The sequence below is a fragment of the Acinonyx jubatus genome, chromosome D3, assembly GCF_027475565.1.
Source record: "Acinonyx jubatus isolate Ajub_Pintada_27869175 chromosome D3, VMU_Ajub_asm_v1.0, whole genome shotgun sequence".
NCBI classification, from domain to species: domain Eukaryota; kingdom Metazoa; phylum Chordata; class Mammalia; order Carnivora; family Felidae; genus Acinonyx; species Acinonyx jubatus.
Genome location: NC_069392.1, coordinates 43,594,744 through 43,620,996, shown reverse-complemented (window position 1 = coordinate 43,620,996; position 26,253 = coordinate 43,594,744). Strand labels below are relative to the sequence as shown.

The window sequence follows — 26,253 nt, the reverse complement described above, 5'->3', positions numbered from 1 at the left end:
TCTGACGCTTTGTGATTTTGAGCCCCGTATTGGGGCTCCCTGCTTGAGAGGGAATCCCTGCTTGCGATTCTCTCTCTCTCCCTCTGCCTCTCCCTCTGCCCCTCCCCTACTCTCTCTCTCTCTCAAAATAAATAAATAAACTTAAAAAAAATCTATTAAAAAAAAAGATCCCCCTGATAGAGACTCAGGAAGACCCTTGTGTGAAAGCCCCGCTCCCAGACCATGCCTTACACCTAGTCGGTGAGGTTTTGCTGAAGTTCAGAGATCAGCCTCACACAGGAGGAAAGGACAGAGGGCGGGGGTGGGGGGGGGGAGCCTTTTCCCAAATTTAGATCATTGATTTGGGCTAACCAATTTTTCTGATCCTGAACATAGGGGCTGCTGCCGGCTACTGTCTTATACCAGACGACTACCAGTGGCCTGTCCTGTCTTCTATCAAAAGTATCCCAAACAACCAGAAAGAGAGTTTGGAGAGAAACATTCAACTCTGACTTTTTTTTTTTTTTTTGTAGCAAAATGAAAAGAAAAAATAAATAAGTAGCCCAGCATCTCAGTGACCAACAATTTCTAACACGACTGTGTAGAGTATTTGTAGAGAACGATTAACAGAACCATTTGGAAAGTTTGGTATTGTTTTCCTAAAGGCCCACGCGCTGCCCTGCCCGGAGCCAACTGTGAGCTTGAAAGGCTTTGCCCTGACACTTTCCACTTCCTGCTCATCCTCCTGTTACCAGGATGTGAATGGGGTGCGGAGGATGACAGAAACTTCCTGTGGCCGCAGAGCGAAGACTGGGCTATTCCAAGCTGGAGGAGGCTCTGTCCAGTGGAGACGGGGAGGAGGAAATCTTGTTTCCTCTTAAATCACCCAAGAGGTGGTACAGAGGGATGTGTAGGAAATCAGTTAATTGTTGCTGAAGTCACAGTCTGTTTCTTAAACAGAGGATCACAACTCCAGTTACCTTAGAGCTGAGACGTGGAGGGAACTGAACAAAAGTTTTCCTCAGCCACTTGGAGAATAAGCTGCATTTTGGCCTAGGAAGGTCATGAGGCACCCCCAGCTGTGAAGTCCAGAACCGGGCCAGGTGAATGCCTTGCCTTCCCATAACCAAAACCTAAGGGCACCCCACTTAGCTTTTTGCACTGCCAAAACCAAGCAGGAATGAAAGTCTGGCTTTGAGAGCTGTTGTGCTATCATTCAAACAGGACCATTCACCATGCTAGGGAGGGGGCCTAGGGAAGGAAGGCATTTGGGAACCATTGTTAGCTGGAGAAAAAAAACACACACACTGTAAACATGCATAAATGGTCAGGGTAACTTAGTTGCCTGAGATCCTGTTGAGAACTTTTACTCATTACTCTTGTTATTGTTATTGTCGGGGACATTCCCTCCTACACATCCTTCCTTGCTCCTGGCAGGAGACATGTCTTGATCAAAAGCAAAGAATATTCACTCTCCCCTTCCAATTATGAAAGATGGGGTTGGTCGAAGGTGAGGGGGGAAAGTACACAATCAGGGCAGTTTTTCATCATTAGTAAGGAATGGGGATTTTTATAGGCATGAGCCAAGCCGAGTAACTTCATCCAAATAGTGATTTCTGAAAAGGAGATACAAGGCCCATGCTGTAGAAAGCTATGAAGAGCAATTTAGGATTATCCTTCAGCAAGGGAACATGGACAACATGCTTTCTATCAAACCCACAGAGACCGGATGCCATACACAACCAGGGACTGAATACTCTTGGGTAGGAATTTACATTAAAGTCAATATAAACCGGGCAACCAGAAACGGGACTGCATTTTTCCCCCTTTAAATCAGGGCTTCCTCCACCCTTAATCTGCCATCATCGAATCCGTGAGACCGTGAGATCGAACGTGGACGTTCATCCTTCAAGGCTTGGGTCCAAATGCTACAACATCCTCAAGACCCTCCCTGGATTCCCCAGTCAAAATAAACGTCTTCCCTGGATGATCCCATAACACCTTCTCCCTCCTCTACAGAGAGCTTTGCCTGGTACAAAATAAGCACTAAATAAATGTTCCCTCGATGGATTACTAATCCCGCAAACCACAGAATGAACGAAAGAGGTCAGAATCACGGACACGTCTTTCAAAGTGAAGGCACAGCTTTTGCACTATCAGTGCGTTGGGAACATTTATCCACTTCTGGAAATATTTTCAAAAAATAAAGATTGTACTTTGAGATTTAAACTTAAAAATCACACTCAAAGCAAGGAAAGGAATACTTGTCACTTACTCTTTGAGTGGTGGTAGACACTAAATATTTGCCACGGCCCTTCTGCCTCATCCCACCCTCTGTGGCGGGAGCCCGATGCCATTATCGGGACCGTGCCGCACCAGTGTTCTCTCTTTTCATTGAAGAAGCGGCGAGGGTTTGGAGAACCGCCTTCCTTTCCTCTGACCCACCTCCTTTTCTGGTGCCAACTCCCATTCAGAGGAGACTTACAAAGAATTGTTTGTGCAGGGAGTGGCCCGGCCTTCCCTTTCGGTCCCTGCGCCACCCCCTCCTGTGAGCTTTACCACCTAATTCCCAGCAGCTGGCTTTGTTGCCGCAACAAATGGGAACTCTTTCTTAATGTGGCACAAAGGTGTCTGTAGGCAGCCAACCATGGCACACCGCTGGCCACAGCTGGCTAACTGTGGCTTCAGAGACTTGTTTGTGCTCCTGTGTGACTAATACTTACCTACCCGCTGGCTGGCATGAGACCTCTCTCCTACTCATCTGGCACTTGGAGCACAATTGACTGGCTTCCCAGCCACTGCCAAACTCATTCATAGCCAAGGCAGAGGGACCGGGTTTGGGTGGAACTGAAGCACAGGGCCTCCAGGGGTCTCGAGGACTCGGGGACATCAGGCGTGTTCTTCTCTTGAAGGCTGATGCCCGCTCAGCTGGCTAGGATAACTTCTGGGTGGTCTGAGCACAAGGCAGGGAATAGATAAGAAGGCCTTTAACCTCTATAGTTGCACAAGTCTCTCTATTTGCAAAAGAATACTATATCTTAAAAAAGGAAGCTAGGTTTAAATCAGTCGAGAACTTAGAGTGATAGGCAGCGCCTGACAGGCTTTGGGGTTGACATAATTAGTAAATAAACAAATGAGCGAGTGATTAGATTTATGAATGGACTGATAAGGAAACAGAAGCACAGGGGAGGCAAGCAGTTCTCTGCATTCTAGGAATTTACCCAGCAGACCCCCTCTATACATGTAAAACGACTAATGCACAGATTACATAAAATATGGTATGTCTGTGGTCTGGAATACAAGGTTAAGTGGCTGTTTAAAAAATGAAACATCTAGGGGTGCCTGGGTGGCTCAGTCGGTTGAGCTCCTGACTCTTGATTTCAGCTCAGGTTATGATCCCAGGGTCGTGGGATCAAGCCCCGCATCAGGCTCCACACTGACCGTGGAGACTGCTTTTAAGATTCTCTCTCCCTCCCTCTGCCCCTCTCCCCTGCTCCCACACTTTCTCTCTAAAATAAAATCAAACAAACAAACAAAAGAAAGAGTCTCTGAAAGGATATATGTGGGATTGGCACCAATGGTTCCCTTTGGGGAGGCAAAATAGGTGGCTAAGGAACAGATAAATGGGGAATACACCTTTGCATGGTGTGTTATTTGCGTATTTTGTAATTTTGTGCCATAGGTACATGCTACCCAGTATTCTGGCCTAGGAGGATTAAAGCCTAAAAGAACTTGGAAAATCAAGTGGTTTATTTCCTTCAACACCCATATACGTGATTCCCCTTCTGGAACATTCTGTCTTCTTGGGAGCCGGTGTTCTGAGGCACCCACAAAAGCACACTCTCCCCTGCCAAAAAGACCAAAGCGCAGCTCCTGTTGTCTCAGCAGTCAGCACCCAGTGACAGCCAGCCTGCAGGCCACACTCTGCACGAAATAAGGAGACAGCACTAAAGTCAAACTATCCCAATACTGGCTCTGAGCAAATTATTCTGATCATTATTTCTCAAGTACCTACTACGTGCAGGGGCGGGCAGTTCACACCCCCATTTGTCTCATAAACGTGTCAGGATCACTTTTAAGAAATCAGATTAATACAACCTGATGCAATGTCTATTTTTAATCCTACCTCCTTCAAACCATGGGTAGCGGGTAGAGTCTATCATCTACCAAAATTCCCCTCCTCTGGGGCCGCCTGGCTCATTCGGTAGAGCACCCGACTTGGGCTCAGGTCATGATCTCACAGTTAATGAGTTGGAGCCCTGTTGCTGTCAGCGTAGAGCCTTCTTTGCTTTGGGCCCTCTGTCCCCTTCTCTGTATGCCCCTCCCCTGCTCACTCTCTCTCTCTCAAAAATAAAAATTAAAACATTAAAAAAAAATTCCCCTCCTCTGGACAAAGTCACAATTTTATGTATAAGTCCATGACTGATCTAGCTATGTAGCTCCTAAAATAATTGCTCTAAAATATTCCTAAAATTGGCCAACATTTCAGGAGTCCCAGAGGAAGGGCCCTTCTGTTCCTGCTGTGCCCACCCCAAACCAAGCTCTGAGGGGTGGGTTGCTGCTCAGCCTCTTCTCTGGACTCCTTGCCCCTCCCAGCAATTCTTTCTTCTTCCCTCTGTGCGCCAGTGACGAGCAGAAAGATTCATGATTCACTCCAAACCTTTTACGTTTCTGCCTGTATCAGTCCCACTGGCAAGATGTCTGCCCCTCTCTACCAGGGTGAGGCCTGCTGTCAGGGCTGGCCTAAAAGCCCTGGAAGCTTTCTTTTCCTAGCCAGCCACCAGTCCTAGACAGCTCTCCTGTCCCACACTACCAGTTCTTCCATGATATCGACTACTCCTTTGGCAATTCGCTGTGCGCTATCCTGGGCCAGATGACTCTTCCCTTGTTGTGAATCCCAGGACTCGTGTTTGCTGGTAACAATTACGTAGGCCCTACCAAGGGGAAAATGAAGTGGGCTGGCAGGACAGAAGTCATGTTTTGGTGGTACAGCCTGGCGGAGAGGTGGGAACCTGGTCGGAAGCCCCAGGGACTTTTCACTGCCTTCTGTGATGAGGAGGAACCGTGGAGAGGAGAGGAAGGGGTGAGAGGCAGGGCAGCTTTGACTCCACAGATCATCCCCCGCCTTGTCAGCCCTCCACAACCTGAGAAAGGAGTGGGTCTCGTGGTAGACGTGGTGTGCTCCACCCATGACCCACCCCTTCCCATCCCCACTTAAGTGGCTTTCAATCCCACAGCAGCGCCCCCAGGCTCTTCCTTGGACAACCAACCCTCAGTCTACTGGAACCACATTACCCAAATAGCAGAGAGCCAGAGGGCCTGGAACTTCTTCCCCCAGGGCAGCCCTGCCTGGGGACTGACAGGTGCTGGGGTAATTCTGAGGCATAGATTACATTCAGGATTCTTCTGCCGAGTGAGGCCAACCTATCCCCTGAGGGACTTCTGAAACCACACCCTTGCCTGGGGGACCTCTGTCTCCCCATCCTGCTTCTCCTGCTCCCTTACCTGTCTCTCCAGGGTCCATGCCCTTGATAAATCATGTGCTGGAGGTTTTCTCTAAGGTCTGCTTCTGGGGAGCTTGACCTAAGACAGGCAAGGTGGGGGCTTGGGGGAACGCCCTTTGGCACACAGAGAAAGGAAGCAACGTGGTTTTGTGTTTTGTTTGTTTTTTTTTTTTTAATTTCCTAAAATATCCAAGTTCTTTTGTGCTTTGGGAGCAGTGGCAACACTAGGAGACACAAGCTAACAGGATGGTGCTTTGACTTCTCTTGTACTTCCGTCTCATTAACTAAACGATTGTGAGCAACCAAGGTCAAGGGACAGGTATTAGACTTTCCTCATAATCATGACCTCCACTGGACTCTCCCTATGCCAAGCACTGCGCTAGGTGGAAGCCCATTCTCTCTCTTTTATAATTCCTCAGAACAACCCCACATAATAAGACCCCCATTTAATAGATTTGAAACCTGAGACAGAGAAATGAAGTCATTGTCCTGAGGTGCCACAGCAGAGATCAGGCCTGCCTTCTGTTACGTGCAAGGTTTTGTGGGGGGTTTGGGGTTTTGTTTATTTGTTTAATGTTTATTTTGGGGAGAGAGACAGAGCACGAGCAGGGGAAGGGCAGAGACAGAGGGGGAGACACAGAATCCGAAGCAGGCTCCAGTCTCTGAGCTGTCAGCACACAGCCCAACAGAGGGCTCAAACCCACAAACCAGGAGATCATGACTTGAGCCAAAGTCGGACACTTAACCGACTGAGCCACCCAGGCGCCCCTTGTTTGCTTGTTTTTAATTAAGTAGGCTCCACGCCTAACGTGGGACTTGAACTCACGACCCTGAGATCAAGAATCGCATGCTCTCCTGACTGAGCCAGCCAGGTGCCCGTTATGTGCATGTTTAACCATGAGTCTAGACTCTGTCCATCATGTGCCATCCTGGGACCTTCACATCATCCTTGCACAAAACTCTACTGATTGCTCTGCATGGGAGAGCCCTCAAAATAACCAGAAACAGCCCTCAAAACAAGACTACAAAATGAAATAACTGATTTTACTAAAATCTAAAGTAATCTAGTTGGGGAATAAACGTTAAAAAAGTTTAAGTCATGGACTTCCATCATTGCTCCTGTGGCCTCTTAAAAAGGCACAGGTAGGAAGTAGGTCTGAGGTCTACAGGGCTGATCTGATTTAAACTTTGTAATTTTACAATTCCCACATTTCCCCTAGTTCTACATAAGGTTTTTGTTTTTGTTGTTGTTGTTATTGTTGTTTTGAGAGAGGGCTCAAGTGAGCGAGAGGCAGAGAGAGAGAATCCCACGAGGGACAGAGAGAGAGAGAGAGAGAGAGAGAGAGAGAGAGAAGCAGGGCTCGTGCTCACCCGACATGGAGCTTGAGCTCACCGAATGTGGGACTCGAACTCATGAACTGTGAAATCATGACCACTAAGCATCTGCAGTCAGATGCTTAGTGACTGAGCCAGCCAGGCACCCCAGTTCTATGTGGTTTTACCTTCTTCCCCTCTGCCCTCTCAATAGGCCAGGTAAGAATTTTTATAGAAATGTTCTCCGTACACTTATAAAAAGTAAGAAAGAGGATGGAACGCTGAGCTTTTCTGGCTATCAGGAAATGGTATCTACTTTATAAAACCAAGCTCAAAACATATGGTTGGTCATATTAGGAAATAGTACTGCACAGTACCACAACAGTACCCCATGTGAAATTCTTCTTAAAATAGATTAAACTTCATCCCTTTGTTTGCTTTGTTAACAGGAGAGTAGCTCCATGCACTAGCTTATTAGGTGGCTATAAATATAGTTTAAACACAGCACAGCATCATTATCAAAAATACTGAGCATTGTTCGTCTAAAAGAAAAAAAGAAAAGAAGGCTCCATTTCATTTATCAAGCTTGCCTCCCCTCTTATGTATCTTTGTTTGGGGGCTCAAATTGTAGGTATATCAAATAGGACTGACGTCCTTCTCTTCCATGTGCAGAAGCAGCAGCACATGCAGGCAGGGGGGCGGGGGGGGAGGCAGGGCTGGGGGGTTAGGAGGCAGCAGTGTGCCCAGGGAACAGTAGCGACAAGGGACACTGCAGAGATGGTGGCGTGCCTGGTGGCCAAGCTGGAGGCAGGAAGGGAAAAATGGCAGACCACAGAGGCAGCTGCCCAAAGAGGCAGTGGAAACAATAAAGAGATTAATGATACCCAAGAGGGTTGAACAAGTAAGTATATGGGAGCCCATGGGAGCCTATTTCTCATCATCAGAGAAGGAATCTACAAACATTGAAAGGGAGAAAACCATAAAGAAAACTGAGGTGGGACTAGATTTAGATGTATCAGCGAGCACTCATTTTATAAAACATGTACAGAAATAGATACGGACATATGTGTGCATGTCTGCATATGGACCAGATCCTGGGTTTCTGAGCACCAACCTCCACCAAAAGGAACCAGAGAGCTTCCTGGAGAAATGGCTGTTTCCTAGGCTGGGGCAGTGAACTGGGAATATGTTGCTCTAGAAAATAAGGAAAAGCTAAAAAAATGAATGATGGAGTCATGACAGGAGCCAGTTTGAAGATGTTCCTTCTGGTCAAATGTCACTTTGAGCATCAAAAGTAACTAATGATAATAACAATAGTCTCTTAAATGACGGGAATCCATGCATCTCTTCACATATGTATATATAGCAGATAAATGCTTACGGTAGAATGTCAGTAGTAGGCAGAAAGAATGATAAACCCAAAAAACCATTATTTGATAACTGTCATAGTGGTGGTTGATTCAGAAGGGAGCCATCAGTGGGGACAGGCTGGTGAGAACAGGCTATTGTCATCTCCTCACAAAATCCTTATCATTGATGAAGGGAAAATGGGAATTTTTGGTGGAGAAACCAGGTGATGGAGAATAACATCTCCAGTGGTTAAATGGCTAGCAACTTCTCAATGCATAGCATCATTTCTAAAAGATTCCTGCCAAGAATGTGTGACCTTAGTCCGGGCATTAAGAGATATCAGACAGACCCATTTTATAAAATGAAAGTCTCATACTTTTCCACTCAAGATCCTGAAAGACAGGGAAAAACTAAACCATTCCAAATCAGAAGAAACTGAAGAGACTTGGCCACTAACTGCCACATATGACCTTGAGTTGTACCCTGGACAAGAAAGAAAGAGGGGACACGGTGGGGACAAGTTGACAACGTGTAAATGGAGTCTGTGGAGGATGGAATGATATATGAAAGTGACCGGCATGCTTGTATGATGTTTATATAGGAGAGTGTCCTTGCTTTGGGGAAATACACACTGGAGTCATTAGGAATGATGGAGCAGCGTGTCAGCAACTTGTTCTCAAGTAGTTCAGAAAAAAGACCATGTATTAATTATTTATATATGTATAATATGTACAACCAAACTATATGGACAGAGAGAGAAGGCAAGAGAAAGAGCCTGCAAATACAAAATATTAATAAATGGGTACTCTGGGTGAAAAGGATATGAGATTTCTTCGTAATGTTCTTGCAACTCCTACAATTTTAAAATTATTTTAAAACAAATTATTTAAAAAAAAAAAAAAAAGATCCAGGGCACCTGGATCCAGGGCACCATCAGCTATGTGTCCAACTCTTGATTTCTTGGCTCAGGTCATGATCTCATGGTTCTTGGGTTCCAGCCCCACGTCGGGCTCTGTGCTGACAGCTCGGAGCCTGAAGCCTGCTTCGGATTCTGTGTCTCCCTCTCTCTCTGCCCCTCCCCCACTCGTGGGCTCCTGTGCATGTGTGCTTTCTCAAAAATAAATAAACAAATAAACATTTAAAAAATTAAAATAAATGCATTGCAAAGTATCTACAGTGTATTTCCAACTGGCTCCCTCACATGCCAAACCTGATTTTATATATTAATATTGTGCAGTAGGACAAGCAGGAGCTTTGCTATCAGACAGACCTGGATGCAGACACTAGTTAGAGCTCTGTGTTTGTGGGCACATTATTGAATTTCTGAGCCTCAGTTTTCTCAGGTGTAAGATGGGGATAATCACACATGTCTCACAGGTTGTCAAGAAGATCAGGGAGATCATTTGCAGAGAACACATCATGTGGGAGCGGACTACGTGGGGTCAGCGGTCGAAGCAAAGTTCTTATGAGGAGTTCACTATTATTTGGGGTTTATACTGCACATCAGTGACTTTGAATTTTCACCCCTGAGTTTGCCACTTAACACTTTGTGTTTAAATAAAACAAAGCAACCCAAAAACTGTTGCAAATAGGGATCAGGACCGTGGTATACAGAGATTCCGATGTCCAGTGAGACACCCACTGTTTAAACAAATTCATAACCTGCTGAATGTTACTTATTTACCTTGTGCTTGGCAGAAGGTGCACAGCAAAATTGCCTCCATCCACTTCTGAAAAAAGTATCCATCAGCCACAATCCCTCTATTATATCCTGAAATTTCTTATATTTCAAATAAAATGTCTTGCCTTGTGATAGGCTTTCAGTATTGACCAATATTGACTTGTGAGTTTTCTTGACTCGTGAGCGCCTCAGATCCCATCTTTGTAACCACAGATATATAGCCAGTAGTGGGTCCAGGACATCTGGTCAGGAGAAGATGAAGTTAAAAGCGGAGATTTAGGGAACTTGTCTTGAGGGAGTGTTTTTATAGCAAACACACCTTTGAGACAAGTTTAAGAAAAACAGCAAAGTTCCTTTGGAATTTCATACAGAATTGAAAAAGAACAATTGTCCAGATCAAAAGACACTGCCAGCCTACCTCTATCTCACCAGCTGAATTTTAGACACTTCTAGACTCAGCTCTCAGTCAATGACCAGGCAGAGTCCAGTCACGATGCCTTCACTGTGCTATTATGTGTTACCCTATCTTGAGAATCTTACATGCAAAAGCAGGAGACAAGACCGAGAGGTGTGAGAAATAAAGGCAAATATAACCCAAAGAAGGAAGATAACTAATCACAGCTAAGCAGTCCAGGGAGGAGCAGGTCGCAGGCATGGCTTCGGGGACAGGGCCAGCTGTGGAAGATGGGTGGGGTGGGGGGCGGAGGGGGGGGGAAGTCAGCAGACCCAGTGCTCTCTGTTGCTTGCAGCTATTTGAAAACAAAGGGAATGGGAAAGGTTATTTCAGATCCTCTCACCAAGACAGATGGTTAAAGTATCCATGAAGAGCCCTCTCAATTTTTTTTTTCTAAATTGATGACCCCTCTCCAAGGAGTCTACATGGCTGAGCCGCCTGTACATTCCCAGGTTCAGCCTTCATTCTTTCCAGGGACTGCTGACAGCCTCAACCTGCATATCTATGAATTTTCTTCCTTCCAATAATGGAAGCAGGAAAAGCAGGCTTCTGGAGGTTTGGGCAAGTAGATTTGATGGCCAGGCCACCTCCAATGGCTCCTCTGCATGCATGTTTCTGGTCTGTGGCTGCAGGACCTGGCGCCCTGTGGGAGTCACGAGCCTTCAAGGTCCAGCCTCTCAGGAGCCACAGTAGGTCCTCAGAGGACCTCTGAGTCTGCAGACAGACTTCTTGAAAGAACAAAAAGGTCTGAGCTCAGAATATTCTCTCCTATCCACAGAGGCCATTGTCTAGATCTGAAACACTTAACTAACTGATCATTCATCATGAGGTACAGGTTTTGTGGGCAGTACTCCCATACAAACCCTCAATGCCTTTAACTTGGATTGCAGATGTCAATGTGGGAGAACACTGGTTCTGAACACCAGGAATGTGTTTCTCTCAGATTGGAGGCTGGGGAGGTGAAAAGAGAGAATTATGCAATGCAAGCTATCTCCCTCTTCTCTTTCTTCCTTGGATTTTTCTCTATCTTGAGTAAAGTTCGGTTTTCAGAAGATCAAACCTGGTTGTAAACACAGCCTTTGAAACCTTTGCACTGCTTTCCTGCAGAATTTATGATTTGTTTACATTTGAGGCGAGGAGCAGCAAGAAGGGTCATCCTGAAGCCTTTGGGAGACGACTCAAAAGAAAAAAGGGAATGCGGGACACATGAATAAAAATACTTCCTGGTTCCAGCCATGATTTGTGGGTGCAGAATTCTCCCAAAGAGGGAGGTCGTGCCCTAAGGAAGTTGACCCAACCGGCCCTTTGTAACCATTAAAATAAGCCCCTGAGATCTTAAGAGCATTGTCAGGAAATCCACAGATTTCAGGATTTGGAAAATATACGAGAGAGAATTTAAATTTAAGGCAGGTGCCTCAGTGGCAGTCTGGGGTGTTGCCAGCCCGAATGCCTTTTGGGAGCTAAAGAGCACTGGCCAGCAAGCATGGTGTGGGACCTTCCTTGAGAGGGAACTCAAGTGCTGTGGAGACCAAGCCCAGAGTAGACCTTGGAACTGCCCCGGCCACACAGTGCACACCTGAGATGAGAATCTTCCAAATAGGAACCCAATCGTGAACTGTCCTTGTGGAGGGGACAAAAGTCAGAGGCCAAAGAGAATGGCTTAGTAGGAATCAAATCATCCAAGATTTTTTCAACATAAATCACCGAAGATTTAAATTTCTCCCTCACAATTACAGAACTATTGGTCATCTCAGTAACAGAAGTCGTAATTAATATAAATGAATGGATAAAAGAGAGGAATTAAAAGACCCCAGTTCTAGTAAAAGCTAGAACCCTCTACCTACTCATATCCACCAGGGTACAAGACCTCCATCAAATAACACGCCAGGCCCCAAGCTTCTCGCCAGTGATATGGGAACACTGGCACTTGCACTCAGAGTTGCAATGAGGATAAGATGGTGCATGAAAGGTCAGTACAGAAGGTGCTGTGAAAAGTTAGTCCTATAAAATGTAAAAAGTTTATTACTAATAATGGTGATGACGGCTGTGAAATAAACTATCAGTTCCTACTTTAGAACCAATGGGTTTTAGAGAGGGAAACGTTCCCCTCTTAGCAGGTCCACAGTGAAGGCACCCGGGAGGACAGCGGCCGCTTCTGCAGTTCAGCCTCCGCCCACATGGCTGTTCTTCATTCCAGGCAAAGTGTGAGGCTTCTTTCTTCAGGAGGAGTATTGAAGTTCCGGCCAGGAGCAGGCATCGCCATGTTAGCGGAGAGCATCCCTGGGGTGGGGTCAGGAAAACCGGGCTCTGTCTCAGACTATCTCTGCAACTGGGGGGAAGTGTTAGGTCTAGAATAAACTATAGGTTTCCTACATCTTCTCCAGTACTGAACTCCTTTGATTCTCTATCGGGTGATAAGTAGATACATTCAAAAGTAATAAATAGTTGACTACAGGATCATTTTTTATTGTTAAGTAACAAAAGGGATGACACAGATCTATTGTGAATCAACACCAGGCAAGAATTAACTTGGGTTTTGTTGAAAAGACTTCTTTAGTTACTTTGTAACTCCTATCTCCGCTAGGTTTGTCAAGCCATTCTTACAGGCTATACTTCCAGTGTGCCGTTTGAAAGACAAGATTAAAAATCTTTAATCATTGATTTAAGGAATTTGAGTAATACTGTTTGGCCTTTTACCAGGCATCTTAAATATTTGAGAGAGAATGTGTCAGTATTTGGATTAAATGAAAGAAAGATGCAAGATACATGTGCCCTGTTGGTTATTGAGCTGTTCCCCATTTCAGAAAGGAAGTAGATTTGGGGGCACCTGGGTGGCTTTGGCGGTTAAGCGTCCAACTTTTGGTTTCGGCTCAGGTTATGATCTCACGGTTCATAGGTTCGAGTCCCGCATCAGGCTCCACAGCTGGCAGCATGGAGTCTTCCTGGGATTCTCTCTCTCCCCTTCTCTCTCTTCCCCTCCCCCGTTTGTGTCTTTCTCAAAATAAATAAAGAAACTTTTAAAAAAAAGAAAAGAAGTAGATTTTGTTGCCAGTATTAAGCCGCCCTGGTGCCCAGCAGGAAGAAACAGATGAGGAAACAATTTGAATTTGCTTATGTTTTACCCTCCTTAAGGCATCTGTGAATCCACTCATGTATGGTACATAAAGTTAATTGGATTAGGTCATATAAATATGGAGGGAACTGTTGCTTATGGGTTTAGATTGTATCGTATCATTCTAAAACACAAAGGAGTGGGGTGCCTCGGTGGCTCAGTTGGTTAAGCATTCAACTTCGGCTCAGGTCATGACTTCACAGTTTGTGGGTTTGAGCCCCCTCTTGGGCTCTGTGCTGTCAGCTCAGAGCCTGGAGCCTTCTTCAGATTCTGTGTGTCCCTCCCTCTCTGCCCTCCCCCACTCATGCTCTGTCTCTCTCAAAAATAAATAAACTTTTAAAAAAACCACAAAGGAGAACACAAGTGGGAAATTGTAAACAATAAAGCGATATAATAAAAGAACACTCATTTTGATCTTTGATCTACAGCCTGCCAAACTTCTAGACAACTGAAATGTCCAAGCAAACCTGAGAAAATTATAAATGACTTCCGAAATGTTTCAGTATATCAGGTTCAGGATTCATTTTGTCATTGCCTAGTTTCTGAAAAGCCACATCATTGATTCAGAAGTGCATTCATTCAGAAGTGCGTTCATTCATTCATTCATGCCTAATAAGCCATGTGCTGGGCTGTGCAAGGTCCCTGCTGGGTGAGAGGGGCTGGCCAGTCCATCCCACCGACTTGCTCTCGGTGTGCCCATGAATGAGAATCTGATGGCATGCACTGTGTTTTAGGAAAGCAGTGTGGCAGAGAATTCTTCTGCTCTCCGCTCAGATTCTCTCACATGACGGGGTTACTGAAATAAGGAAGATGAGGACAAAGAAGCTGTTGACTCCCCCCAAGAATATGAAAAGTTAGTCAGTTAGGGCAGGCAGGGAAAGAATGCTAACAATGGAAAACTCTCACTTTCCGAGCCCAAAAGACAACCCTGTGTATGTCTTTCAGTAAAACATGTTCCCCAGAATAGACTGAGGGGTTTTGTCTGCCTTGGGCACTTCTAGAAAAATGCGTGGCACTTACGAGATGTTCAAATTTTGTTGAATATTGATAAAACATGGCTATTAAAGAAGTAAAATTACAGCTTGGTCTTGGAATTTAGTTTATTAACTCAAGGCCCCACGCTCATCCAGATTCATCAGATGCTTACAGCTGTATCTTACAGATAAGGCACTGGAGGCCCAAGCGCACTATAGTGACTATAGCATGAGCACTGAACTGGGTGAAACGGAGTGTCTGCATTTAGTCAGGGGGTCCCCTGTAAACCCCTCCAGAAATGAAGGAAGCTATGCAGTGTGTTGGTCAGGACTGTGGGTTCTAAGTGAATTCAGGACTCACTGTGACTAATTATTGGCCCGAATGTCTCTGAGCTTTAGCTTCTCATCTGTAAAATGAGAATAATAATAGCACCCACCGCAGTGGATTGTTGTAAGAATAAACGAGGGAAGGCATGTAATCCTACTGGCCCTGCAAAATCAAGAAAAGAAAGACAATTCTCTGCATACAGATATGTTGTGCTGTACATGCAACCTAAGCTAGCCCAAGGAACCTTTGTAGCTCTTGCACACCGCGAAGAAATCATAACCATCATCAGAAGCCACCGGGTGCATCTGAGAGACGTCAGAGCCAATATCTGCTGATGGAAGGGACCCTCTACTGGGTATCCTCCTAGTCACTGCCTCTCCCTTTGACACAGAAGCCAGGAAATTGAGATCTGGGGAGGATGGACAATGTCTCAGTCTCCCCAGCAGTTCCTGCTGCAAAAACCCGGTTGGGGTGGGGCAGGGTGGGGGGAACGACCACAAAAAGTGACAAAAAGGCGAACTGGATTAAGAGCGTAATTGCAGGATATTCTTAAACTCCAACACTAAAGCAAAAGGATTATTGAATAGCATAAACTTTACGTAGCACTTTGGAGAAGGCTCATCAGTTTTCATTGCACCTGCCTGCAGCAACTTTAAAAATCTTTATTAGACATTTCTCTGCAATCTTCCCATCTCCCACTCCCCTCCACTACCCCAAGGATTTCTGTCTCTGCTTCTACCCAAGGAAATGCTGGTCCTGCCTGGCTCTTCTCTCTGTTAGATTCAAACTCCCAACTTTCAATTCTTTATGCCTCCTCTATGTAAAGCTGATCACCCTCCCCCCACTACTTCATAGTCCAAATCTGGCACATTTCCAAAGATGGCACCAGCAAGATGGTGTCCATCTAATGGCATCCAGCATTGCTGGAAGGCAGCTGTGGTTACAGATAGCCAAATTTCTCCCAATACACCCTAACATATTGCTTGGATCCCATAGTGAACATACATATCAGTCAACCCAGTATCCATCTGACCCCTTTTCAACTGAACCCGTACTCCCCTTCTAGTATCTACCCTCCTTCATGCAGTCCAACGCTTTAATGGAAGCTGACCTTTATCCCAGCTCCAGTGGTGAACCCTGAATGATCTGAGTCAATTAGAGTATTCCCATCACCTTTGCCAAATTTCTTGTTTCAGGGATGGCTGCGTGACTAATTAGGGCTAATGAGAAGTGACAGGGGACTTTCTGAGTTTCTGAGAATGGAATTTTCTTGCTCTTCTGAGCAAGCTATAGGATGCCAGCTCTCTCCCACTGGACACGAAGAAGGAGCCTTAACCCTGACTGCTACCAACTGTCATCCTACAGCCTAAGATGAAGCAGCCTTGGGGTCGGCAAAGGGAAATGACTCACAGAATCTGGGTCTTAAATAATGTCTAAAACAAGTCCACCTCTGCTGTCTGGTTACTTGACCAGTTACTTGTTTCAGCCAGCCACAGTTGAGGTTTTTGTTTCCTGCAGTCATAAACATTCTGAGGGGTGCCTGGGTGGCTCAGTGGGTTAAGCCTCTGACTTGATTCGGCTCAGGTCATGATCTCATGGTTCATGAGTTCGTGCCCTGATCGGGCTGTCTGCTGTCAGCACAGAGCCCGCTTCTGCCTCTCCCCGCTCCTTGTGCTCTCTGGCTCTCTCGACATAAATAAATAAGCTTAAAAAAAAAAAAAATTCTGAGATAAGCCCCATTGTTTCTTATGTACTGATCTTAATATCCAACTAAACCACAAATTCTTGAAGGACAGAGACTTAGATTTCTTTTGTATTTCCCACAGGCCTTGGGACAAAACTGCATAAGTGTAGGTGTTTAAGCATCCAACAATGGGCTCTTTTGTTATTACAAGATCCTTGAAGTAAGGGTCCTTGGTTTTCAGACATTCACTCTGAAGTATTGGAGTTCAGACTCCCATCAATAAACAATTATTAATGAAAATAATGGCTCTGGATATTCCGGAATTTTAACCATGTGGGAGTCAGAATTATAAATTACATCTCGGCCTGAGAGAATTTGAACATCTCTTTCCATCTCATCCTCTATATTCCTAAGAATCCACTTCCCACACAAGCAGAATCTGGTCAAACCCCCAAATCTGTAAAATCTTGGTGGTTTTTTTAGTAAATGTGTTGTTGAATTTGGAAGCATAGATTTTAGTGAACATATTAATGAACTTCGAAGAAATAACCCTTTTACTGAAAATTGAACTGAAAATTCTCCAAGGTCTAAGAGAGAAATAAAAATTAGTTTAATCAAGCAACCAACCAGCCAGTGAGTGGAAGCTCCTATCCTTCAAGTTGTAGACTGTATTGTTTCAGGAGCCATACAACAAGCAAAATATTCAGAGGCCACCCAGGACTTTTGCCAAAATCACAGCACAGTCTGTATTCCAAGAAGCAACTCTGACCAAATTCAGTGGCAATACATTTTTACTTGCATGGAAAGCCTACTCAGAAGCCACACACCTCCACTTGAGGCCTTTAGTGAGACTCTACTGCACGAAAGGACCTGGCATTTATGCTGATTTTAGAAAAAGATTTTATTGGGATTTCTTACAACACATTAAAATTCTTTGCTGTTAATCCAGGACAATATCGTGGTAATTTATGTAAGATTTCCTGCAAATTTCAGTGATCAACCTACAAATTTCCAACCAAAGCTCCAAGTCCTCTCTTGAGCCTTACTCTATCCCCTCCCCTGCATCTAGAACTTTCAGCTATCACTTTGAGGGCTCCTGAAGTCCGCTGTCTCCAAGAAGCAGTCGCCGACCCCCTGAGAGTCAGGGACATTTTCAGGCACCCTATCTGAATTCCCCATCACTCAACACCCCACAGGCTACATTTACCATAATGGAAATACTTTATCATAGGTATTTATTAATGTTGCCATATGTTTATCTATATCTCCATTGTATTATTGATCACCAGCTTCTAAATGGCAAGGATCTTGTCAGATTCATTCAAGCTGAAAGACAGGGAGAACCACAAGGCAAACGGAGCTTTCATTGTTATTTCTCCTTTGCTCTTTTCAACTTTTCAGACCTTTAGTGCTGCGGAATACCTGTGACCTCAGGTCATCTGCTTTGTCTCCTACCTTTCCTCTTTCAAAATGGATCTGTTCCTTCCTCCAGCACCTCAAAGCTCTGCTTTCTGCTAAATTCAAATAAGCTGCATTATAGTGAGCATGCCTTACGATGTTATCCCATCCAGTTGGCATAAAAGCAGGACAAATGATGGGAATTTGAGGTAACGTGACAAGGAGCCAGGGCTGTTCCATCAGGCGGGTATCCATTTATGCTGCTAAGTGTTAAAGCCAGACTTGGTGAAGGGCCTGCCATGATACCCCACAAAAAGCAAAGCTTTAATAAATGTTGTTGGAACAAGAATCACTTCCTGTACAAACTTCTTTTCCTGTTTATAAGGCACTTTCACACATATTATTTTGTTAATGATGATGTGATGCACACACGTGTATGAAAACAGAATCCTAGCGTCCAAGTCCCTCGTTAAGCATGCCACTTGCATATTATACAGGGCAATGATGCCATTGGCAGTTATTTTAAAGGCAATTTTTACAAATTTAAGGAAACTACTGTTTTGTAGTTTGTAGAATGTCTGTTTGTGGGTTCATTTTTCTATCTCCCCTAGATTGGCAGAGAGGGACTTGAAGGTATTCTTATCTTATTTTCTATTCTCTCTCTCTAAACTATGGCCATCCCCATACTTGGAATGTTCGTGGGAGGGAAGGAGAAGCTGTTTCTTCCTGCCAAGAAACCTGATCGCAAGACAAGCAACATGTCAGGAAGCAGTGCTCTTCAGAGGAAATGCTTAGGACTCTCTGATCCTCAGAGACTACAAAAGGGGGATACCCTTCCTCATCCTCTCCCTCAGGACCCCACATCACCCCATCTAGGGTGGGATGAGAGAAGAGACCTCAGGGAGAGGTGGAAGGGGGGACCCGGGAAATTGGGGGTTGATTTCCCCAGGCATCACTGGCCTGTTAGGCCCAACAAGAGATGAGTTTCCAGCCAGGACCTCTACACCTTCACACAAACATAAACATCGCATGCAGGGGTGTGCCTGCCCAACCTCCAGGTGGGACTGCCATTCCTTCCTTCTCCCCAAACACGCACGGTCACAGCTCCCTGGATTCCAACTGGGAGTAGGAGGTAGAGAGTGGAAAGGCAGGTCAATCAGATACTTAAAGATGAAACATCCCAGGTGTGAGGCCAGAGGCCAGGTGGCTCTGCATGAAAGAAAGGTGGCAGTTTTTGTTTATCTAGAAAATGCAGGAGGGGAGGCCTGGCATGCTCAGAGAGCTGTTTCTCTATTCTTTTCATCCAAACTGAAAGTTCAACTCCTCAAATCACTGAAGAAGGATGGATTTCACAGCATTTTGTGGATTTAACAAATTCTAGCCACTGTCTACCGAAATCTTACTCTTCGCAAAATACCCCAGGAGATATGAAGGCAAGTCGGGTTAGAGTTACAGATGAGGCATTAAAGGGAATTCAAGAGTATTGTGCACTTCACTTTTTAGTGTGTTTCCAAACTGCTTCACTGGATACTTGAGGTTCCATGGTTAGACTACACAGGGAAATGCTACATATGATCCCCCCTCATGAAAACTCTCAACGTCTGTGAGCATATGCAGTGCTTTTTGGATAGATGGATGGATGGATGGCTAAATTAAAATCTTTATATCAAAAAGACAAGAGATAACAAGTGTTAACGAGGACGGGGAGTAAAGGGAACTCTTATGCACCAATGGTAGGAATATAAATTGGCAAAGCCACTATGGAAAACAGTATGAAGTTTCCTTGAAAAGTTAAAAATAGAATTATCATGTGATCCAGCCATTCCACTTCTGGGTATCTAGCTAAAGGAAACAAAATCACTATCTTGAAGAGATATCTGCACCCCCATGTTCACTGTGGCACTATTTGCAACAGCCAAGACGTGGAAATAACCTAAATGTCCAGTGACTGAATAAAGGAAATAATAAAGCCATTTAAAAAAAAAAACGACAACAAAGAAGGAAATTCTGCCATTTGCGACAACATAGATGAACTCTGAGGGCATCACGCTAAGTGAAGTAAGTCAGAGAAAGACACGCACTGTATGATCTCATTTTTACATGGAGTTTAACAACACTGAACTCACAAAAACATAGAACAGACCGGTGGTTGCCAGGGGCACAGGCTGAGGGGGCAGGGGCAGGAAATGCATGAAGGTGGTCAAGGGGAACACACTTCCAAAGATGAACAAGTCCTGGGGATGTAACACACAACATGGTGACTGTATTTAACAGCCCTGTATCTTATACGTAAAAGTTGCTAAGGGAGAGTCGATTTTAAAAGTTCTTAACACATACACACACAAAAATTATAACCATGTGACGAGGCGCCTGGGTGGCTCAGTCAGTTGAGCGTCTGACTTCGGCTCAGGTCATGATCTCACAGTTTGTGAGTTCAAGCCCCACATCAGGCTCTGTGCTGACCGCTCAGAGCCTGGAGCCTGCTTTGGATTCTGTGTCTCCCTCTCTCTCTCTGCCCCTCCCCCACTCATGCTCTGTCTCTCTCTCTCTCTCTCTCTCTCTCTGTCAAAAACAAATAAACATTGAAAAAAAATTATAACCATGTGAGATGATGGATGTGTTAATTAACCTTACTGGGGTGATCATTTTGCAATATACACATATATCAAATCACTAGGTGTACATCTTAAACTTCTACAATGTTACATGTCAATTACATCTCGATGAAGATGGAAAGTAAAATAATCACCTCTAGGTGGTTGCCACAGGTGTGCCTGCCTGGAGCCTTCAGGTCGACAACAGGTCTCTGTATGAACTCTAAGTGACAACTAGGGCAGCCACCTCAGAGAAAACTGATGCTCTTTGATGTTTCCAGTCAGCCACAACCTAAGATCTCACGCATGTCTGTTTGACACCTTCAAGCTAAACAGGCCCAGAAGAGCTAAAGAACAAACTCAGCGTCAGGGATAACAGGCACTTACCTGAAAAGTGACACATTAGAAACTTCTCACAATAGGGGCACCTGGGTGGCTCAAGTGGGTTTGGGCATCCGACTTCGGCTCAGGTCTCATGGTTTGTGAGTTCCAGCCCGAGTCAGGCTCTGTGCTGACAGCTCAGAGCCTGGATCCTGCTTTGGATTCTGTGTCTCCCTCTCTCTCTGCCCCTCCCCCATTCATGCCCAGTCTCTCTCTCCTTCAAATGTAAATAAACATTAAAAGAAGGAGGAGGAGGAAGAGGAGGAGGAGGAGGAGGAAGAGGAGGAGGAGGAGGAGGAAGAGGAGGAGGAAGAGGAGAAGAAAGAAGCTGCTCACAATAAACCTGCTCTGGGAGAGGATGAGATCATTTTAAGTAGATTTCTAGTAAATTCTACAACCAACAATTAATTTATATTTACATTTATATTTTTATATATATATACATATATATATATTATTTTTTTTTTTGAGAGAGAGAGAGTAAGTGAGGGAGGGGCAGAGAGAGAGGAGAGAGAGAGGATCCCAAGCAGGCTCTGTGCTGTCAGCGGGCCCGACTTGGGCAGAACTCACCAACAGTGAAATCATGACCTGAGCCGAAATCAAGAGTCAGATGCTTAACCAACTGAGCCACCCAGGTGCCCCCTACAACCAACAACTTCAAGATACAATCTCAGAGAGATGGGGATACAGACTTCCCATTTTTATGAAAGTCTGTCTGTTCTCACATCCTTATGACTTTCAGAAATTGATCTTCTGAACTTCTGGGCTTGTCCATGTTAAGGAATGCAGTCAGATGACTGAGTTCAGTTCCACACTTAATCTGGTCATCTAGATTAAGACCTGAGTCAGGAACCTCTGGATCGTGGCACACTGCACTTCTAAATGTTCTCTCAGCCACTAATTTGCTGACATTTCAAAGAAATGATACCCACAGAGTGGATCTGAACACAGGCCTTTACTTCCCAGGGTCAAAGAATCAATTGAGCAAATGAAACCATGGAAGTGGATGAAAACAAAGTGGAGACATGACACGACATAAATATTTGAGTGTCAGCCTCTCAGTTGCTCACAGAACAGTTGGACAACAATTGCCTGGCTCTCCTCCCTATGGCCCCGTCACCCTGCTCACTCCCTGCACTGGGCTGTGCCCAGAACAGAGCTCTGAACGCTGCACCCACAGCACCCACACCCATTGCCTTCCCTGGTCCACTCCCCACTTAAAATAACATATCTTGCACAACAGTGTGCATGTACATAAGTCACTGATCTATACACTCAAAACTAGTTAAGATGGCAAGATTTATGGTATGTATATTTTACCACAACTTTTAAAAATTAAAAAAGAGGGGAGCCTAGGTGGCTCAGTTGGTTAATAGTCTGACTTCAGCTCAGGTCATGATCTTACCGTTTGTGAGTTCAAGCCCCACTTCAGGCTCTGTGCCTACAGCCTGCTTCAGATTCTGTTTCCCTCTCTCTCTGACCCTCCCCCACTCACTCTCTGTCTGTCTGTCTCTCTCTCAAAAATAAACAAACATTAAAAAATAATAATAATAAAAGAACCAAGAAAAAAAATAGTATCTCTATTTCATAAGTGAAGCACAGAGACATGAAGTCACTTTCCCAAAGTCACACAGTAATAATAGTGGATATACCAAGAGACTCTAAAGACATCTATAGGCAATTTATGTAATTTAATTAAAAGGTAATTTAAACACTTATGGTTTGTCTATTAGCACTTCACAAAATGCTCAGTCCTGGTAAGGCCCCCAAATCTGCTGGCGATTCCAATCAGCATTATCAGGGCAGCATTATCTGCAGCATTTCTGGGGCAGTTATAGCATTCCAAAAACGACTCAGAAGTGCCAACTCTCTTTCAACTCTCACGTTGGAACATTTCTGTTTAAATGCATCATGTGGGCTTTACACGGTGTCTAATGGATGCTTTTAGCTGACTGGGCTTCCCTTTCCTCCCCTCTTCCAGTCCTGTTGCCTGAAAATACCTGAGGCTGCCATTTCTGAGCTGCATGTGTTGACGATTTCACCAACACAAAGTCCAACGGGTTGTCTGGAATTTTAACAACACAAGAATGATACCCACGAGACAGATGATAAGAAGAGACGATGAAGTCAAATCACTGAATACTCATAAAGACAGGAAAAGGATGAGATTGCACCAGAAATTACTATCATTTCCATACCTGAGAGACAGCATTGCCCTAGACAAATTTGTAACGCCGAGCTTAAATTCTGATTCAACAACTTCTTGCCTACACTCCCTTGCCCTCTTTAGCCTCCGTGTTCACTGTATCTACTATATCTATATCTACTTCGCAAGTTGTTACGAGACTAAAGAGAAAATATATTTTAAAGTGCTTGCCGAACTATCGAACAACATGTAAATAGTTATAGGTATCCCTTCTACACAATTTGTCTTTAAAAATTCATGAATTCATAAACGTCAACACATTTCAAATCCAAAAACAGACTCTACATTAAAAAGAACCCATTTGTTGGCATTTGGGTGGCTCAGTCAGTTAAGCGTTTGACCTTGACTCAGGTCATGATCCCATGGTTCATGAGTTCGAGCCCCGCATTAGGCTCTGAGCTGTCAGCACAGCTGGAGCCTACTTCAGATTCTGTGTCTCCCTCTCTATCCGCCCTTCCCCCACTCGTGCTCTGTCTCTCTCTCTCTCTCTCTCTCTCTTTCTCAAACATAAATAAACATTAACAAAACAAAACAAAACAAAACAAAACAAAACAAAAGAACCCATTTGTAGAAACATTTTACTCAAATGGTGTTTTAAAACCTGATCTGGAAGGCCCTTACCAGATAGGATTTTGATTTCTATCCTATTTGTAATCCCTATTTAACTAATGAAAGACCTTAGCTTAAAATTACCAAGGGAAGTTAGGTATATATTACTAATATCTTAGAATAAAGTAAAAAAGGATAGCAGTTTACCCTTGGTTGATGTTGCGGAGAATGGACAATCCCAACAAGAGATTTTTATACTTGAAATATCCACTATAAAGTTTACCCTCCATTCCGAAACTTCAAATATTAAAATGTAGAAATTATCAAGGAGTTCCAGTCCCACTGCTCAATGTCACTGAAGGAGTACCCCAGCCATGTCTTTGTGTCACTCCTTTGTCTAAAGCCCTGAGTTCAACTTGGGACACAAAATGTATCATGAGGTGTTGTTCAAGTGTATAGCATCCCCATTCAAGCACCTACTTGAACGTCATTTCCCAGCAGCAGAAGCCCCAGACGCGTCTCTGAAAACATAGGTGAAAGCTCAAAATGACCCCTTTCCTGTGAAAACCTTTTCCTTAGTGGTCTTCCCATGAAGCCCCATTCATTTCTAGCATGGGTTCTACCTCCAAGAACATCTACTCACATCTTCCAATTACCAACACCTCACCACGACAACATTCTGAGTGGCCAGCAGAGCTCTCTGTTCTCCATGGAGCATGCAGAGGCATGTCTCTTGCCTTGAGGGCTTGTGACATAAGCAGGACAAGAAACAATATTTAGATAAGACATCAGATCGAGAGGCTGATAAGATTCAAGTGTGAGTTGTTCCCTTCCCCCTCTTCCTCTGAAGGTAGCTCTTCAAAAAGGAGCCAGGACAGAAAAGAAGGATCATTCAGAAGAGACCCTTCTGGGGATGGGGTGATAGATGTTCTCAGGGAGTCCAAGGGGTGGATTGAAGCTGAGAAAAGATGGTTGGGAAAAGAAACAGGAAGAAAAGAGGGCAGAAGCATAAGTAGGAACCAAGGAGAGATATTTTATTTTATTTTTAATGTTTATTTATTTATTTTGAGAAGGAGAGAGACAGAGAGAATCCCAAGCAGGCTTCCTGCTGTGAATGCAGAGCCCAAGGCTGGGCTCAATCTCAAGAACTGTGAGACCAAGACCTGAGCCGAAATTAAGAGTCAGACACTTAACTTACTGAGCCATCCAGGCACACCTGAGGAGGGATATTTTAAAGGAACTGAGAAAGTATTTCAGACAGCAGCCCCCATGAGATAGCTTGAAAGCAATTGAGAATCTCCCTCCAGTGGGAACAGATGCTGAAGACTGGAACCATCTTTCCAGCAACTTCCTTTCAATTGTTACTGCTGGTATTTCCTTAAGAAAACAATTTCAAAGAAGATAAAGTGCCCACACACTAAAATGTTCCTGACTGTTTCAATACCAGAAAATCTAGAAACAATCAAAATGTCCATCAAAGAGATTGGTCGATCCATTGAGGGTGTCAGTGTAGTAAGTATTGTGCAGACACATTGTGAAAATGATCATTATTAAGATAATATAGAAGCATGGAGAATATGCAGGGTTAATATTAGAGAAGACAAGCACACTACTTGGGTGTTACAATATTCAATAAATGGGTATGCTACAATGAACTTGCAATAATGCCAAACAAATGTATACAGTATTTGTAGACAAAGACTAGGAAAAATGCAAATATAAAAAAAGTACTACAGTCACATTAGCATGGTAGTGGTATAGGTTTTTACATTTTTTTCAAACGTTTTAAGCATTTTTTTACATGCATCTTTTCAGTTTAAAGCTCCTCAATGTCTTGGTGGTTTTGTTAATGGAGACATCCTTCCAGTGTCAATGTGAGTATGGCAGAGGAAGTAGAGGGATGAGAAGTTGTTCTTTTTAAACATCCACCTATAGCCTACACTGCTTTATCAGGCAGAGGGGGTGCTAATTAGTCCTTCTCACATTTGCTAGTGAATAAGCCACCTGGTGGGGGAGGGGGGAACCAGTTGAAGTATGGAACACAGGTCACTTGGGGGGCCCAAGTGAGTTGCTGGCTTGGAAGGGAAGCTGTGAAAGCCCAAGATGCTAAACAGCCACTGGGACCATTTGCCTCCAATTCTGATAACCCATCTTGTCAGCAACAGCCTAGCTCCCCTGAGGCCACCATGGTTTCACCCAGTTTCCTTGCTGCTCAGATGAGACCTAAGCTAGGCATCTCTCAGCCAAGCTGAGCCATTTCACTCAGCTTTGTTTTCCCGGGTATTTTGTTCCTTAAAAATTAGCAGTATGGGGGCACCTGGGTGGCTCAGTCAGTTAAGCATCCAACTCTTGGTTTCGGATCAGGTCATGATCTCACGGTTTTGTGAGTTTGAGCCCCACGTCCGGCTTCGTGCTGACGGTGCAGAGCCTGCTTGGCATTCTCTCTCCCCTGCTCTTTCTGCCCCTCCCCCACTTGAGCTGTCTCTGTCTCTCTCAAAATAAATAAACTTAAAAAAAAAGCACTATGGATAAAAATAAGAAAGGCTTAGTTAAGTGCTTGGCCTCAACAGCACAGACAAATAAAAAAAAAGTCCTTTTAAAGAATCATTTTGGGGGCACCTGGGTAGCTCAGTCGGTTAAGCATCCAGCTCTTCAACTCAGCTCAGGTCTTAATCTCAGGGTTGTGAGTTCAAGGTCCACACTGGGCTCCATGCTGGGCATGGAGCCTACTTAAATAAAATTCAA

The 26,253-nt window shown here is 44.4% G+C and overlaps 1 protein-coding gene across 1 annotated transcript in view; it reads right to left on the bottom strand.

Moving 5' to 3' along the window:
• Positions 1–2,697: 2,697 nt before the first annotated feature.
• GATA6 (GATA binding protein 6) overlaps positions 2,698–26,253 on the bottom strand; it is a 75,660-nt gene continuing 52,104 nt past the window's right edge. Inside the window, exon 7 of the mRNA XM_053206264.1 lies at positions 2,698–2,932. Coding sequence (XP_053062239.1) covers positions 2,912–2,932 — 21 coding nt within the window. The 3' untranslated portion in view covers positions 2,698–2,911. The remainder of the gene's footprint in view (positions 2,933–26,253) is intronic.